Below are 16,458 nucleotides of genomic sequence, written 5' to 3' on the forward strand. Positions count from 1 at the left end.
TCTACGCCCTACTTCTAAGCAGCTAACCACAACTCTTTTTCACTCTTTAAGTTATAATCCTTAAAGAGTTGCTTAATTCCTGGGTTTATAGGTTTGGTTGTGTGTGATTTGTTGCACCTATAAACACACAAGTGCCACGCAGTGATATCACACAGTCCTGGACTGCACCTGTGCATCAGTGCAGTGATGAGATAAAACCATCAGAGGCCAGAAAGGAAGATTTTTAGAGTAATAAATATTTTAATGTCCCATAATGTGCTCCGTTTTAGCTACTTACAGTCTCACATGTTCTCTGAATGTGTCTTGCAATTTTGCAGCTCAAAATACTGCAAAGATGGTTCATTTCTCCATGACTGTATAACTCCTGATTTTTTTGAAAACGATCTGGTGTGAACAATGTTATTTTTGAAAACATAGATGCATTTTTGTAAATACCCTGCTATGTGTAAACATGGCCTCAGTTTCCAGCCTTTCTGATTAACCCTCACTATCAGTTTTCAAAAATTTTGAAGGTCTCAAACTTGTCCCTGGAAAGACAGCAAGAAGAAACACACCCAGGCAGCTTCAAATGTTGTGGAAAAGAAAGCGCTTCGACTTTACAGGACATCATATGCACAATTCCACAAAACTTGTTTTCTCAGTACAGGGACATATACAAGACAAAAAAAACCCCCAAAAAACCCAACAGCAAATATTTCATTCAGCGGCATGTTTTTCATTTGATTGAAACTGGTTCAGCAGAGCAAACAGTGAGGGAACAACATGGCAGCTGTAAAGCACCCAAGTGAAAAAAAAGATTCTGACTCCCCTTTGAATCCTGTGCAGCCCAAACACTAAAGAGAATATGAGCTTTCTTCTGAGTGTCACTCTATTTGAGTGTGTAGGCTGTTTAGCCAGCAACATCTAGTACAGTTCGTTGTCTAATGTCATGAACTCAACATGATTGTATTTGATGCCCTGCAAGACGCGATAGAGAGTGGCTGCAGGAAGCAGACAAGGATGGCACTTTAGCAGAAGCTATTTCAAGCTCATCAAAGTTATTCTGCGTTGTACTACAGAGGAAGCTGATCTGACAGGTTCGAGTCACAGGGAGGCACGCAGGCAGGAGCCAGGAGTGATGCTCAGGAGTGATGCGTCATGAGTTCACAGGCACAGGTAGCCAGGAACAGGAAGACAAACACCTGATTCACTGCCACACAAACAGGATATGAGACACACAGACACTGAGATGTAATTACAGATGCTCTCAGACGTGATGCCAGTGACTGAGGCCATACCAGAGCCTTTGGTAGCGCACTATTGGGAAGCTGAAAGAGAAGAATGTCAAAAGAGTAAGCTTGATAACTTAAAATTGCTACACAAAAACTGGTGTCCAAGTGACAGATTAATTGAATTGGCAGTCGCCATGACAAAAGTCACATTAAATATAAGTTTGTGCCAAAGTCTAGACTGCCATTTTACTATTAAAAAGCGGGCGAAAGCTGTGCTGATGCTAGTTCTTTTTGACAACATTATTTCCATCTTGTACGAGTCTTCTTGCCAGTATCAAGAAATGATACATGAGTGTGATAAGCTCTGCCAAACTGTCAAGGCGAGGCCAGCATAACTGTCACACCAACATGCTGTAGTTTACTACTCTTAGAGCCCTATTTTAATCGCCTTAGTGCAAAGTGGTAGATCTTGGGCGCACAGACTGTAGCTGTCTCCAAGACACAACTCCAGCAACACAATGTGAAAAAAAGCTAGCCAAAATGTAATATAAATCTTAGGATATGGTTGATTAATAAAATACACTCGCAGTGGCTCACATCCTTGGTCTCTTAGCAATGAAGCAGCTGTGCCATTCACAGGGAAACATAACGATAGCAGCTCAACAAAGCCACACTGCAGCAAAACATAAACACATCACACCACAAATCTGCAGCCAGAGGCTGATGGTGGAGGTTTTTATTCACAACTTTAACATTGATGATAGAAAAAAATTAACGAATATAGCTGATTAAGTCATTTGTATGACTGCCTCACTCCAATGCTGTTTTAGTTTTAGTTCTAGTGTAATTATATCTTAAATGGCCCCATCATATAATTAAATGTGACACAACAGCATTTGCACCATTATATATGTCACCCCAGTTTTACTTATAAAAAATAAAATTTAAAAAAAGTTGAAAGTGATTTTTCTTAATAGCAGCCTGGTGTCATTTTCATGTGATTTAATGAAGGTAAAGCCAGTGGATAGCCGTTTGCAATGGCACGGCAATTTGGCAGGCCACTTCTCAAATCAGAGACTGCAGATTTATTAACATATATGTCCTGCTGAGTTGACACTGCGGCAGGGATTTAATGAACTGAAGGAGAGGCTTTTTTTTGCACAGTGTAAAGTAACTACAGATAAATGCAGACTGATTTATTGACATTTATGCTTCAGCTATGGCAAACATGCAATTTTTTTTATGCTGATTTAAATGGATGATGGATTGGGTAGTTCAAATAATTTATTAATATTCAATTTCCCTATTGGTGCACATTTGGTCCATGTATTGAGTTTGCTCTTAATAAAATCACAAACACATTGAAGGTGTGCAAAAAACCCAGACATGATTTTGAAACTATTCTCAGCGTAAAAGCTCACTTTGTGCTGCTTCATTTGATGGGACTTCCCCCTGTTGGAGCTGCTCTTCACACCTGTGCACCACCGCTCTGTGCTTGACACCAACATAACACACAGTTTGGCAAAGTAAATTTCAAGGTTAGGGAAATACCAAACTAAGCCGCCACATGACTCGGGCTCCTAGATTTATTCAAGTTGTGTTATTCTCTCAGTAGCACACCTGACAAATTAGTTTAAACTCCTATACGGAAAATTAGCCCATAACCTCTCAGGATCTGCTAATATATGGATGCAAAGTGACTGGTAAAATGCTGCCGGGACTGTTTTGATTAAGTTGGCTACGCTTTAATTAGGGCAAATCCCACTTACCCAACTGGAGTCAAGTGGTCTATTACCATGGGATAGATTACAAGAGAAGTTGCTGAAACGTCCCTTTGCGTTTGATAGCATTACAATAATTGCAATTAAAAGTGATTAGTCCAGTTGTTCTGTGTTGAAATTTTTTTATGGATTCATTGTTGTCAATGGGGGAGAAAAACAAATAATGGACACCTGCTTCTGTAACAGTTTATACTGCATGACCAGATCAAGAGCATCACTTACTAAATGTGTTTGACTTTGCTTCACTTTTTGGTTTAACATTTTCTTAATTTTAACAAAAGACTTAATACTCCAAAGCACCATCTCCTTGGGAGATTCTCCTCTTAATTACAAGTAACACTCTCTTGTATGTGTGTGTGTGTGTGTGTGTCTTACCTGCAGGCTTATTGAACCTGGAGCAGCTCCTCAGGCAGTTCCTCATCTCCAAGGAGACTCTGTCTGTGCGCATGCTTGATGACAGCCAGGACCCGACCCCGCTCTTAAAGGAGATTCGAGATGACAAGACTGCCACTATTATAGTCGATGCCAATGCCACCATGTCACATATCATTTTGGAACGGGTTAGTATGCTTCACATATTCGCCATGTTGTTTATGCACTGATTTTGTTTATTCCACATCTTATACCAATCTAGCTTAATACCAATCTGCATTTATATAACTGTTCAAAAGAGATAAAGTAAAAGTACAATCACCAGGGGCAACAAGATTTCAAGGCTAAAAGTATTTTTTTATGTCTTAATATAACAGGATCAGTAGACATACAGTTCATTATTTAGTTTTTATTTTTTTGTGTTGTGAATTTGAAAAAAAATAAAATGAAATCCATGTAGTTTTCTTGTTATCTTAAAAGTGGCACCTGGAAAAGAAGTTACACTAAAACTGGACTTGAACAACTTGTTCTTTTCTTGTTATTGACCGACATTCACTCCAGATCCAGCAAAGTCTTCTTCCTCAATTTCATTTTGTGCTGGCAGGAAAAGAACTGCTAGCTCCCAAGCCCTTGATCTTAGCCACAGGGGTTTTACTGAGGGACCAGCAATAAATTATACGAATGCAGCGCACCTATTTTGATTTGATTTGGCTAATGTGTAATTAAATAGTTTTATAGAAATATTTGAATAGAACATTGTAACAGACCAGTTTCATGTCATATGACCCAGTAACTTGAAATCCACACCAGATATTCTAAATATATTCAACAAATAGAACACATTTTATATATCTCTCCACAGGCAACAGAGTAAAATATCTGCTATGGATTTGGAGTCACTGGGCCTATTTAAATATTTATGTTGAATCAATTAATTGCACATTAGGACTCAAAATTGGTATACTACGTGAGTTGCATGCATGTTCTGCATTTTTTAGAATTTTTTTGCATAATTTTCACCAATGTGGACGAGTCAGCAGAAAGGTGTTGACACTAATGCTGCTTTTGTGTTGTTCAAATGGTAATTTATTGATGGTATCTTGTGTATATCTTACTGCCAATGGTGGGTGAAAGTGAGTAAGAAAGCACCACTAGATCTGGAGTGAATGTCTTTTGAATATCCAAGCTAAAACTAATTTCCTCGCCCTAGATAACACTGATAGGCCTATAACAATGAAAGCGAAAAACAAGTTGTCTCATGACTTTGGTCTAATTTCTGTTTCTCTTGCTGATTTGAAGATGGAAATTGAAAAGGCCTGTGCATATCTTTTTAATTCACAAGACAAACACAAACACTAATGCATGGCATATTTGTTCATGTTGTTATCAAAAAAGTTGAGCACGGCTTTGGATGGAAGTTATATTTTCCTGTAGTGTTACAGAGTTTAGACTATAAAAACATAGTCCAAAATGAACGGCAAATGAACTGAGGTGACCTTGTCAAACAGACCAGCTACATCAAATTACTGTATATGGATGACAGCATTAAATCAAGTTGTATTCCAATGATTCATTGTCCATAAATGAGAATTCTGCAAGGTTTAATGGGTTAGTATTATTAAGAACACACTCATAAAATGAAGGAGCCCTTTTGTCTTCTCTCTAATGTAGTGCATATTATGAATTTAAAGAAGCTTTTTTTTTTAACCTTTCTCATACGATAGGTTTGATTAAAGTAGCATCTGTACACACTCAATACATATAAAACAGTATATACAAAAAACACCACAATAAAACAAAGTACAACTACTTGAACACAGTGACTACTGAAAAAGAACAGCCTCATGCCTCCTTCAGCAGTTTCTCTATGATGCCCCTAAATTTAACAGTTAATACAAATTTACCTTTTTTCTTTTCTTTTCTTTCTTTTTTTTTATGTTAAACTGTTTTTTGAGTCAGTGAAGCAAATATAGTGGAATGCTTCTGTGTTTCATTTTTTATCTGTTACCCACCTGTGGGTTCCTTCTCTAATAATGCCTTTTACAAAAACATGTGACCATGAATGTAATATGCTATTTCTGTCAGTAGCGTGTGGCAGCTGAGAAAGCGAGTGTAAGTAGCAGCAGCAACTTATAGTCTTTTACCAATTAATATGCACTTCATTCCTTGAAGACAGTGAATGTAAAGGTAGAGGGAGGGGACAAGAAGTGGAGATATAACGTAGTTGGATGGAGCAGGGAGGAAAAGGAGACACTGTTGGGCTGTTTTGACTGATGTGTCTCTTCAATGTCCTTTGGAGGTCAGGGATGATTCCTGTGGAGTGGCAGACCAGGGTGGTGATTCCCTTTTTAAAAAGGGGGACCAAAGGGTGTCTTCCAATTATCAGCATCTCACACTGTTCAGCCTCCCTTGGAGAGTTTAATCCAGAGTGCCTGAAGGGAAGCTCCAGCAAATTGTTGAACCTCAGATTTAGGGGGAACAATACAAGTTCTTTGGAGAGAAGGTTATGGGAATTTAACCATCCAGTCCACATGTATTCTATGGATTTGGAGAAGGCCTACAACCATGTCCAGGGGAACCCTGTTAGGGGTAGCATAATGGGATATCAGGACCTTTGCGACGACCCATCCGGTCCTTGATAAGCCAAAGTGTGAGCTGTGTTCATGGTCTCAGCACAAAGTCAAACGCGTTTTTGGTGGGTGTTGGATCTTGCCAGGCTTTGTCACTTCTACAATCCTGCTTGTAATATTCATGGACAGAATCTCAAGGTGCAGCAGAGGTGACAAGAGTGTCTGGAGTGGGAACCTCAGAATCGTGTCATTGCTTTTTACAAGTGACATGGTTTTGTTGGCTTCATCTGACCATGATCTTCGGTGCACACTGGGTTGGTTTTCAGCCGAGTGTGAAGTGACTGAGATGAGAATCAGCACCTCCAACTAATGGTTCTCTGCCAGAAATGTGTTTATTACTCACCCTTCGCAAGTGATGGAGTTCAAGTATTTAGAGATCTCGCTGACAGAAAAATGGAACATAAGAACGACAATGGATTGGGGCAACATCAGTGTTGTGTTGAGTCACCATGGTGAAGAGGGACCTGAGCTGAAAGGAAAAGCTCTCAATTTACCTATGGTCATGAGCTCTGGGTAGTGACCAAGAAGTGAAATCACAAATGCAAGCAGCCGAGATAAATTTTCCTTTGTAGGGTGGCTGGGCTCAGCTTTAGAGATAGGGTGAGGAGCTCGCACATCCGAAGGGGGCTTGAAGAAGAGTCGCCAATCCTTTGTGTCAATAGGGGCCAGCGGAGGTGGTTAGGGCACCTGATTAGGATGCCTCAGGGGTGCCTGCCTTTGGGGGTTTTCTGGGCACTCCCAACTGAGACAAGACCCCAAGGTAGACCCAGAACTCACTGGAGGGATTACATATCACATCTGGCATTTGGGAATGCCTCAGAAGGAGCTGGAAACCACTCCTGAGGAGAGAGACATTTGGAGTATGCTGCTTTGCCTGCGACTACCACAACCCAACTCTGAATAAGTGGAAGAAAAAGAATGGACATATATGAAAGGAGTTTGGAGGATAGGGAGGAAGAATGACATCTTTCTCCAGATTCTCTATTGTAGACTTTTTGTATACTGTATACTGTATATCTCTCAACAGTCTTTACTCTCGGTCAAGTTTCCGACTGTCATCAGTGGTCATCCAGTCACCATAGCAACCCTGGCAACCCTGAGCCACAGAGCAGCAGGAGTCCACACTGGGATGTCTCTTTTTCTCTCTTGCTCCATCCCCCAGCTTCTATTCGACTGTATCTTCAGTTTCAATATGGAGCTGCTCTCCCTTCACACCCTCTGTTCTCTCATCTTCTCTGTCCAAATGCAGAGAAGATGATTTCACTTAATTTCTTCACACCTCCCTTACCATGTGGTCTTGCATATCCATCCTTCTATCTCTCACTCTTTTGTCATCTTCGGATGTCGTGTGGTCTGTCTGTCTGTCTGTCAAGAGACAATCCTTCGACAGGGCGTTGGAAAGTTGGCAGTTCTACCCCTCATGTGGAGTGCTTAGTTGCCAAACATATCAAAGCTGTGTGCCGGCATATTTGCCAGTCTCAGATGATGATAAGAGTGCCCAGCTTGTGTAGAGGGACAGAATCGTCCTTTGTCATGCAAGACATTCCCCCTTATTTGTCTGTTTACATCTTACATCAAACCCTCTTCAGACAAAGGTCTCACTCTCCGAGGTTTTAGCATTCAGAGGGGTTTAGGTCAGCTGTGTTAGCATTCTGAATGTAATCTCGTTCAGTCAGGCCTCCACTGTTGTACACGGCTGTACAGAACCAGAGTGGGCTAGATAGTGAGCCCAGTATATGGGGAGGGGGCAGCAGGAATCATGTGCACTCTGACCAAAAGCTGTGGTAGAACAAGGAGATCAAAAGTAAAGAAAAAGCAGCTTATTTCGAATGCAGCGAAAGGAGACCAAAGGGATATTTCATCAGCTGCTTGTTTGAGTGATATGGTGTATTCTGAATGAAATGTGGGCGATTTAGGTTATAATGTCAGTTTCTGTTTGGTAGTAATAAAGGCACAGGTCACCGAAAGACAACATGCAGTGGGTTGAAAAATTATATTCCATTTTCTGTGTGAAGAGAGAAGAATCTCAACCATCTTGCTAGCTTTACTTGTGTATAACAAACAACTTCCCTGGAACATACAATTGCCTTGCATAGTCAAGCTTATAGTAGTAATAGTGTGCTAAATATACTCAAAGGAGCAAGATTTATAAAGACATCTTCAGAGGTTATTTGGAGTTTAATAATGAAAGATGTATTCAGATGTTTTTGCTATAATAATTGGCGCCTTTCTTCTTAGTGGTTTATTATTTATGCTCCTGAAGAACACTTCGGTTGAATATTCAACAACTTAGTGCCATACACTCAAACTAATAGCACACACACAGGTTACACTTTTTTCCAGATCTGACAGCTAAATATCTGTTATTAAACACCTTCTGATGATACACAACCTTGGAAGTATGTCAGCGCGGAAGATAATTATTATGGAAATATGCAAATTTCAGTCCAACCAGGTGTGAAAAAGTAACGCTTTGAGCAGTATCTCAAAAGTGGCATGAGGTTTAATTTATGCACAAGAACAGTTTCACTCAGAGTTAAAGCTAGAGCGCAGGACTTTTAGATATAAATTAACATTCACTGCATTCAAGCCTTTGCCAATCTGCAGCAGGTAAATATTTTACAGTATACCTGGCTTTTAAATCTGGTTTTTGTGACGACAGTGGTGCACTAGTAACAATGTGTTTTACGTCAACCAACAAATACTGGTTCTCCCAAGCTAAAGAAGGTATAATAGGCTGTAGCAACTCGAGGAATGACACAAAGACCTAGTAGGTGTCCAAGAGTTTCTGATGCTCCAGAAATAAAATACACTCAGTGGAGAATATGTCTAAAAAGGGCACTTATGATGAGTTCATGTGACAGCGTTTGTGAAATTATTCTCACTTCCAAAAGAGGGAGACAAAAGTTCCGCACTTTAGGTAACAACATATATACCAAAGAAATGTTGGAAGAAGAGGATGCTCTGTGAAACAACCACTACAGCATGATTAAACCGAAGCCTATAGCTGAATGATTTTCTTTTTTGATAATCACTTTAATGAAATGAAACTATGAAAAGTTCACCCTGTCCTTCACAACTGCTCCTCACTCTGACTTTGATTTAATCAAATTGTAAGACAGAGCGTCGAGCAGCATACTAATGTACCTCCGAAATTAATTGCTCCATTGAGAGCCTTCGTCAGATAAGAATGTGTCGGGTCTTATCAAGATGTGGATTTGATCTGTCGGCTCAGAGTGGAGCTTGAGTTACACTAAATCACTGACCTTTCAACTTCTCTCCCCCTGTATTCTTTCTATCTGTGCTTTCTCTGTTTCTTTTCTTCACCCATCTCTCCCCATTTATCTCTGACCTCCAACTAAACATCTTTTTTGTTAAAAATCCAATCCTGGAATTTTCCATTAACAAAATCTTTTGTGTTTCTCTGCAGGCGTCAGAGCTGGGAATGCTGTCGGTCTACTACACTTACATCTTCACCTCTCTGGTAAGGAAACAAGATGTCTGCTGGCACTTATAGATTTCACACCTACATGAGACGTGTAGTGTATTAAAATAGTACACTTTGAATACTACTTGCTGCTTGAATGTTGAATGGATAGAGTTTAGACGGCGCCACACATCATTATGTTTGTGCTATAGTGTTGATTTCCTCAGTCATTTCGTGTGACTCTGGTCACTGCCCTCATTGGTTGAAGTGCACTTCTGGACCAAACAAATATTAATAATTGCTATAACTTCCACTATTATTACTGCTTGTGTAATCTCTGCTGCTGCTTTTCTTATAATTATGATTGTGGAACGCCAGCCAAGCTCCCATTTAATGAATGATGAAGTCATCATCCTCAGAGTCACTTCTGTCAATGAATGAGCTGAGACGAGCTCCACACAGCCTTCCTCCAACCCTCGCTTTCTGTCTTTGTGAATGAATGTGACAGACATTTTTTAAAAACGATCATTTTCCAGTGATTTACTTTCTGTTTTGGTTGGTTTACATTTTCACCTGCAAACTGATCTTACACCGTAACACTCAGTTCTCCTAATTGCTCAATTAGACTGCATCATATGGTGCATATGTTTGTGTTTGGCTTTGTGTTCAATATCTTAACAGCTGTTATCTTTGAATTTTACATAATTATATTAGGATTTTTTTTTCTCATGAACTGTTTCATATTAATTACATCACATTTTATTACTGCGGAATGCACAGGTGCTTAACTGTGATTATGCAAACTTAATGTAGCTATGTAAATGATGGTTCATACTGGATGTTGCTTATTGTTTACAATGACAGTGTCCTCAAAATAGGTGACAGAGGCAAATAGAGAAAGAGCTGAGGAGGCACCTAAAGAAAAAGCTGCTTTCGAAGCAGTAGCAGGCAAACAGCTGAATCATTATGAGTGAAATATCTAATAGGCTGTAGCAAAGGCCCTTGTAAAGTATTTTATCTCCATATACACAAAAGTTACCTATGCAGGTTTTGTTAAATGTAAAAATCTTTTATGGTTGGTTTCATAAACGCGATGTTGATAGTAAACAGTGTCTTACATGCTGCTTTATATGATCTACAGTGCAAACATGAGGATTGGGGACAGAGCAGTTGGGGATAAGGTGTTCCCCCTTTTTTTTGAAAAAAAAGTCTGCCTATCAAACTGTCTGTGAATATTCCTGCAGGAAATGAGAGGAACTGACCTCAAATTTGGGAATAATGGTGTTTAGTCAAATAGAGGCTAAAGGATCCATGAGAGTTATTGCAAGATCGTAACGATAGCCGCTTGGAGAAAATTTGATGCTACAGTAAACTTAGCAGATAGCTTCTCCCTAATGAAAATTAATGAGGTTCAAAACACTTTGCTCTAATAGCGCTGTAGAGATGATTCATATCAAGCTGATTTATGACTCATTAAGAGTGGGCTGCTGCCATCTTCGTGTTTTTCTCCACAGCCCTTGACATAGTCGCTTATTGTAGCGCTCTTTTCTCTTCTCTATTTCTTTGACCTGCTTGTTTTTTCTTTGTCTTCACACCTAAATAATCTCCCTCATCGCTTTCCCCCTGGTGTTGGTGCGCAGGTCTGCTGGAGGGCACAGCAAAGCACCCGGACTCATGATAGATGCTAGAGTATGACCCCTCCCACCATTACCACCATTTTCTTAAAATTCAGCTATTGCTCAGAGACGATGCTGTTAATAGCCTCAGCTAGCATCATTAAAATGGTCAGCAGTGTGCCCTTGGCAGCCAGAGATATAATGCAGAAGCTGCGAGTGGAAAAATAGAAGCACTTTTGTCTCCTTAGCTGTCGTAGTAAGTGATTCATCCTACTCATTGTGTTTTTAAATGGCTCCACCGCTTGTGCATCGTGTTCTGCACACACATGTACGTAAAGGCACAAACTAGAACAGGAACAAGTTTCATTATGTTCTCTCACAGTTCAGTTCATTGTTCCCCCATTTTCCAAACTCACAGTGATAGTACATCTCTGACAAACGACAATAACACTTTGAATGCTACGGTCGTTTTATTCATCTTTTTTATAAAAGTACACTCCCATTTCATGAGGCTGTCCTGTCCGGAAAAATTACAGAAGAGGTCATTTGTTCAAACAGCGTAAAGCGCTTAGAACATTCAGTGCCAAACGTGTTATTGTGATACAACTGAGAAGAGCACAGGTATGTAGATCAGAGTGTCGAGTGGGAGAGTTTAGTTTTGACTGAGTTTACTTGGAACTCTGGTGCACATCGCAACCACAGCATTTTTTATGGAACTACAACAGTATTAAATATTTATTTTTATGGTCCAGTATCACATCTTTCCAGTAAATATTCAAATGGCATATATACAGTTTGCATTACCATCTAGTTTGTTCAGTTTTTGAAACATACACTATTGTTCTTTTATTGCAGTACAGAATTAGATTAGTTTGTTTTAGTGTTATATGTGTGTATACATAATGATAACAAACTCTTATTTTGTTCTGTTGGTGACTAGAAATTTGAATTGTGCTCAGTTGTTGTATTTTCAAACAATACGTTTTACATATACATGTACTGTAGAATAGGATGAGGACTAACTACTGCATATGTTGAATGCACATCTATCTCAAGTAAAGTTGGCAGAGGTTTCTAGGGCATAAATTTCCCAGATTAAATAAAGAGCAGGATACAGCCGCTAACCTTCGCCTATACTTTGATATACTAGCACACAGAAATGACAGTGAAGAAGTACCTAACAGTGGATGTAGCTTGCGAACAGAGAAAGCTGAAAGTGTAAATGTTTTAAGAAATTACTGCTAGAAAGCTGAATAAATTACTTTGTAATAGTGTTTTGGTCAAATATATGTATATGGAAGAAACCCAGTATTATTGATGTATTTTCCTGTGTTGCTCTGCTTGTGTTTTTCCTGGAAGCTATACTTTTTTTTCTATACTCAATAAGTAATCAATGTTTATACCAAACTTAAAATCACAAAGGTTTCAACTTCTCACAGCAGCTTCAAAATATCTTTTTTTCCCAGAAACACTGACGGAAATAATACTAAAAGAGAAACTGTATTAAGTGACTGAAGCATAGAGGACGGTGGTTGTCGTGAATGTGGCTTCATAAAGTCTGTAACTGCACTCCACTGTGTATTTAGCTGCTTAAATGCAACCGGGTCGACAGATCAGAGAAAACTGTATGTTTCTTATCTGGAAATCCTTTATAAAGGTTTATTTTTAATGCACTGACAAATGATCACTTTTTTCCATTTGTTAGCTATTCAAATTAATTCAAGTTGGGGTGTATTTTGTCCTTCTGATTGATTAGTTTTTAAGTCACAGACATAAAGGAAGCAAGATTTGATAAATGTACAGTCACTAATTTTTCCATGTGTGCCTCAGTTCATAGGTGTGTGAATGCATATGTGCGCTCTTAATGGTGGTAGGTCCTGATATTTCCATTTTACCAGGAAGTAAATAACATTTCTGAAGTCTATTTAAAAGTTAGGCTCACCACTTACTGCTTCACCCATCACCCTGAAAAGCTTTTCCACTTGCATGACCTGCAACCTGATATTTACTTTACTTCTCCCTAACAGTCCTTTTAATGAGTGTGATTAAAAATAGTGCTGCGGGACAAGAAATTCAACATCACTTTAAAAAAATTATATGATGAGAAAAATGCTGGTTTTGTGAAGTGAGCAACTGACTCCGTGTGTTTATTTTGCTCGTAAGATGTGATAAGTTATATTAAAGTAAATTAAAAACAGCAGTAGTTGTCTGATGCATTTTTTCTAGAATGGTGTGTCTTTAGTTGCTGAGGCGATGCTGAAAAATTATTGTTTGTGCCTTAACATCAATTTGACTTTATAAACTTCACAGAGTTTTTAAATTAATGAGTAGTTTACCAAGGTAGCGATCACTTGTTTTCCTCCCACGAACTTAATTGAGTTGTGCTGCATATTATTTTTCTAAAGTGGTTTAGTGTAAACCTACATGTTGGTTTTTTTGTACTTTTACTTGTCCAAAAAGTTGTTATATATGGTACATAAAGCTTAAAGTTGTGTTTATTATTTAGTCGTCTCTATTCTTCTGTGATTTAGTTGCCTGTCGTGCAAATGTTATAGCTGATATTTCATTTTAGGCTTCCATAATGTGATTTCTGCTGCGGCTACCACAGTTTACTTTGTTACATTCAAAAAAACAAACTCTTTTTCACTAATGTCTGTGTGGGCAGAAGGCTTCACCTTCTGATGGCACCTCATTAAACTAATGTAGAAATGAAAGCTGAATTTGAAGGTTCAGATTAGAGTCACTGACCATCTAAAAGTATGGGTCTTGGATGAATGTTTACTATGTATTCTGATCAAAAGCACACATAATCCATCTGAACTGCTGTCAAGACTTTCCAGTTAGGCTATAATTACATGATGGAGCAAGTGAGAGGTTAACCAGGGGGTTTTGCAGTTTTGTGTTAATTTAGAGTAAACTAGATGCTGCGGTTAATGCTGATTGAGGAGCAGCTTCTGCCAGCATGCACGATACGGTGGCTACACGAATCACACAAGTTTGTACGTGCCTGTCATGTAGAGGGCCTAAAATCTGATAAATTCGCAGTGTTAATTGTTTAACCAGAAGAAACAAAGCTTTAACCAAGGTTACCTGCAGCATGTATTCACGCTTCCTACTCATCCAGTCAAAACAGGCGGTGCAGAAATGAGACGCCAACAGCTCAAGAAATTCAGCTTGGAGGGCAAAGATGTAAATATTGCAATAACATCACACATTAACTGGCTAATGGAATCTGGCTGAGCATTTAGTTGGACCTTTTTAAATAGTTCAGCCTGCAGCTTCTCTCACATTGTCACTTTTATTGCTTTTTTTCCCTCTCTATCAAGCTGTGTTTGTCGCTCTTCGCATTTTGAGATGTGATCCAGGTTGGATCTTCTTTGAGTGCAACATTATTGAATAATAGGAATACTGCACATTAGTGTTACTGTGTTAAAACTAAAGTAATATCTTTCAAGAGGGATTTTTTGTTTTAAATAAAACATTTTGGCAAAGTTACCACAAATGTAGAACATATAAGTAAAGAATCTGTTGCGAAATCTGTATTGAATATCATCTTTCTCTTAGTCTCTTACCCGATTCTCTTGGCCAGTGATAGAAAAATACATATGATTTTAAAGGTAGAGCCTTCAGAGATTCATAATATTTAGCCAGTTAGGATATTTAGATAGCATGTGCCAGATTTATCATCCCTCTCACTCCCACCATCGACCCATCCCCCCCCTTTATTCCTTCTCAATTCTTTTGCACCTGTTGTGAGCAGGAGTACAAATGTGCACAGGTTACACTTAAGCATCCCATGTGAAGCTGCAACCATTTTTTCCCCATCGCATGCAAAGTCACCTACTCCACCTTTATAATATTCTAAATATAATTATAGAGCTTTTACAAAAGACTAGAAACACACAAGATGAGAGAAAGTGTGTCAGAAACCTGTCTTCTTCTTTCTTTTCTTACCAAACGCAGAAGCTGTTCAGGTGTTTAAGCAAACATGCTGTCATGTTCCATCATATTTAAGTAATACAAGAATCACATATGGTGTAGCTTTTGAAACAGGCTCTTGAGGATGTAAGCTGTAACTGGTAATAATCAATCATGCAGCATTATTAAACGTGATGGTAAAGAGGGGCATGTAAGAATATTTATGCATTGTTAACATTACTTAATGAATTTGGTAGCAATGTACTTCACTATAGTTTGTAATTGCTTAAACTGCCCTGAAATTCCACAGTTGCCTCGTAAATTGTGAAGGCTTATAAACATTAATCGCTCTTGAATTTTCCGTCCCGCATCCGCTGCATCCCTTGTGTCCCCCTATTCTGTCCAACCATCCCCTGCTTCTGTCTTCCTCCTCTGCTGACACTTCATTTGTATCTGCGCCTGACATCCCTGACTAACGATCTGCCAGACTGCTCCCCTGCCTCATCTGTTTCCCCTGAATCATCATCTCAAGATGCTCATCAACGTCCTCACGCAGCTACCCATCTCGAGTCAGGGTTTTTTGTCATGCCCACTTATGGGTTCGAGTGCTTTCAGTCTTCATTTTGCCTTTGTTTGGTTTATTCTGTCATGTGTTGGTGTTATTAATCTGGTGTGAGAAATTTGGGAAGGAGGAAGCGGTACAGATGCTCCTTTTCTCCCATCGTCATCAAGTAGAATTATTGCTCTGCGTTCCAGTGAATGCGGTCTGATGTAATATTCAGTTCAAGTGCATCGTAGCGATGTGAGTTGTTTCCATCCTGTCTCTCTCGCTTCCCAAAAATGTAGTCTGCGTGTTTGTCTGTTTGCACTTTTACTTATGAATGATAACAGACCAATTATTGCTCAGGTCTCTATGGAAGAAATTTGAAAGAATGACCATTCACTGACTATCATTAGATGGACTAATGATCTTCAGAGGATGCTGCTGGAGGTGAAATCATTTTCTTTTTTTTTTTCAGTTTGCCTGTCTCTTTATTAACAGTGATACAATTTAGACAGTAGCACCTTGTAACGATCCCTGAAACATGCTTCTCACTACATTAATTCTGCTCTGTGATTTCAGAGGCACTGGTCCGAGATAATGTAATGTTTAATCTAGAAACACGAATTCCCTTTAGTTGATGGTGCTGATCAGAATTAGACATGCAGGTGATGAGATGGAAAAGGAGCGCACAGGCATCACTCAGACATCCCAAACATTGTTTCCTTTATATCTTGTGATAAAGCTCTCAGCGCCAATTTATTTTCCTCTCTCCCCATTAAGTCCACTTAATACCAGCTGTTAATATCCTGGGCCTTAATTGTAAGATCTAATAGAAATCTTGGCCCTTGGGTCACAGCAAGTGGAGAGATAAAAACAAGTTTCATGGAAAAGCTGGGAAACTGAAGAGCTCAACAGGGCTTTTACTGCTTCTCTCTGCGAAAAGACAACTTTGCAGCCGA

The 16,458-nt window shown here is 39.1% G+C and overlaps 1 protein-coding gene across 1 annotated transcript in view; it reads left to right on the forward strand.

Moving 5' to 3' along the window:
* grik4 (glutamate receptor, ionotropic, kainate 4) overlaps positions 1-16,458 on the forward strand; it is a 153,899-nt gene that overhangs the window by 73,262 nt on the left and 64,179 nt on the right. Inside the window, exons 5-6 of the mRNA XM_008276318.1 lie at positions 3,374-3,552; positions 9,425-9,478. Of these exons, the coding sequence (XP_008274540.1) occupies positions 3,374-3,552; positions 9,425-9,478 (233 nt within the window). The remainder of the gene's footprint in view (positions 1-3,373; positions 3,553-9,424; positions 9,479-16,458) is intronic.

This window comes from Stegastes partitus, unplaced genomic scaffold (assembly GCF_000690725.1).
Source record: "Stegastes partitus isolate 25-593 unplaced genomic scaffold, Stegastes_partitus-1.0.2 Scaffold69, whole genome shotgun sequence".
Taxonomy (NCBI): domain Eukaryota; kingdom Metazoa; phylum Chordata; class Actinopteri; family Pomacentridae; genus Stegastes; species Stegastes partitus.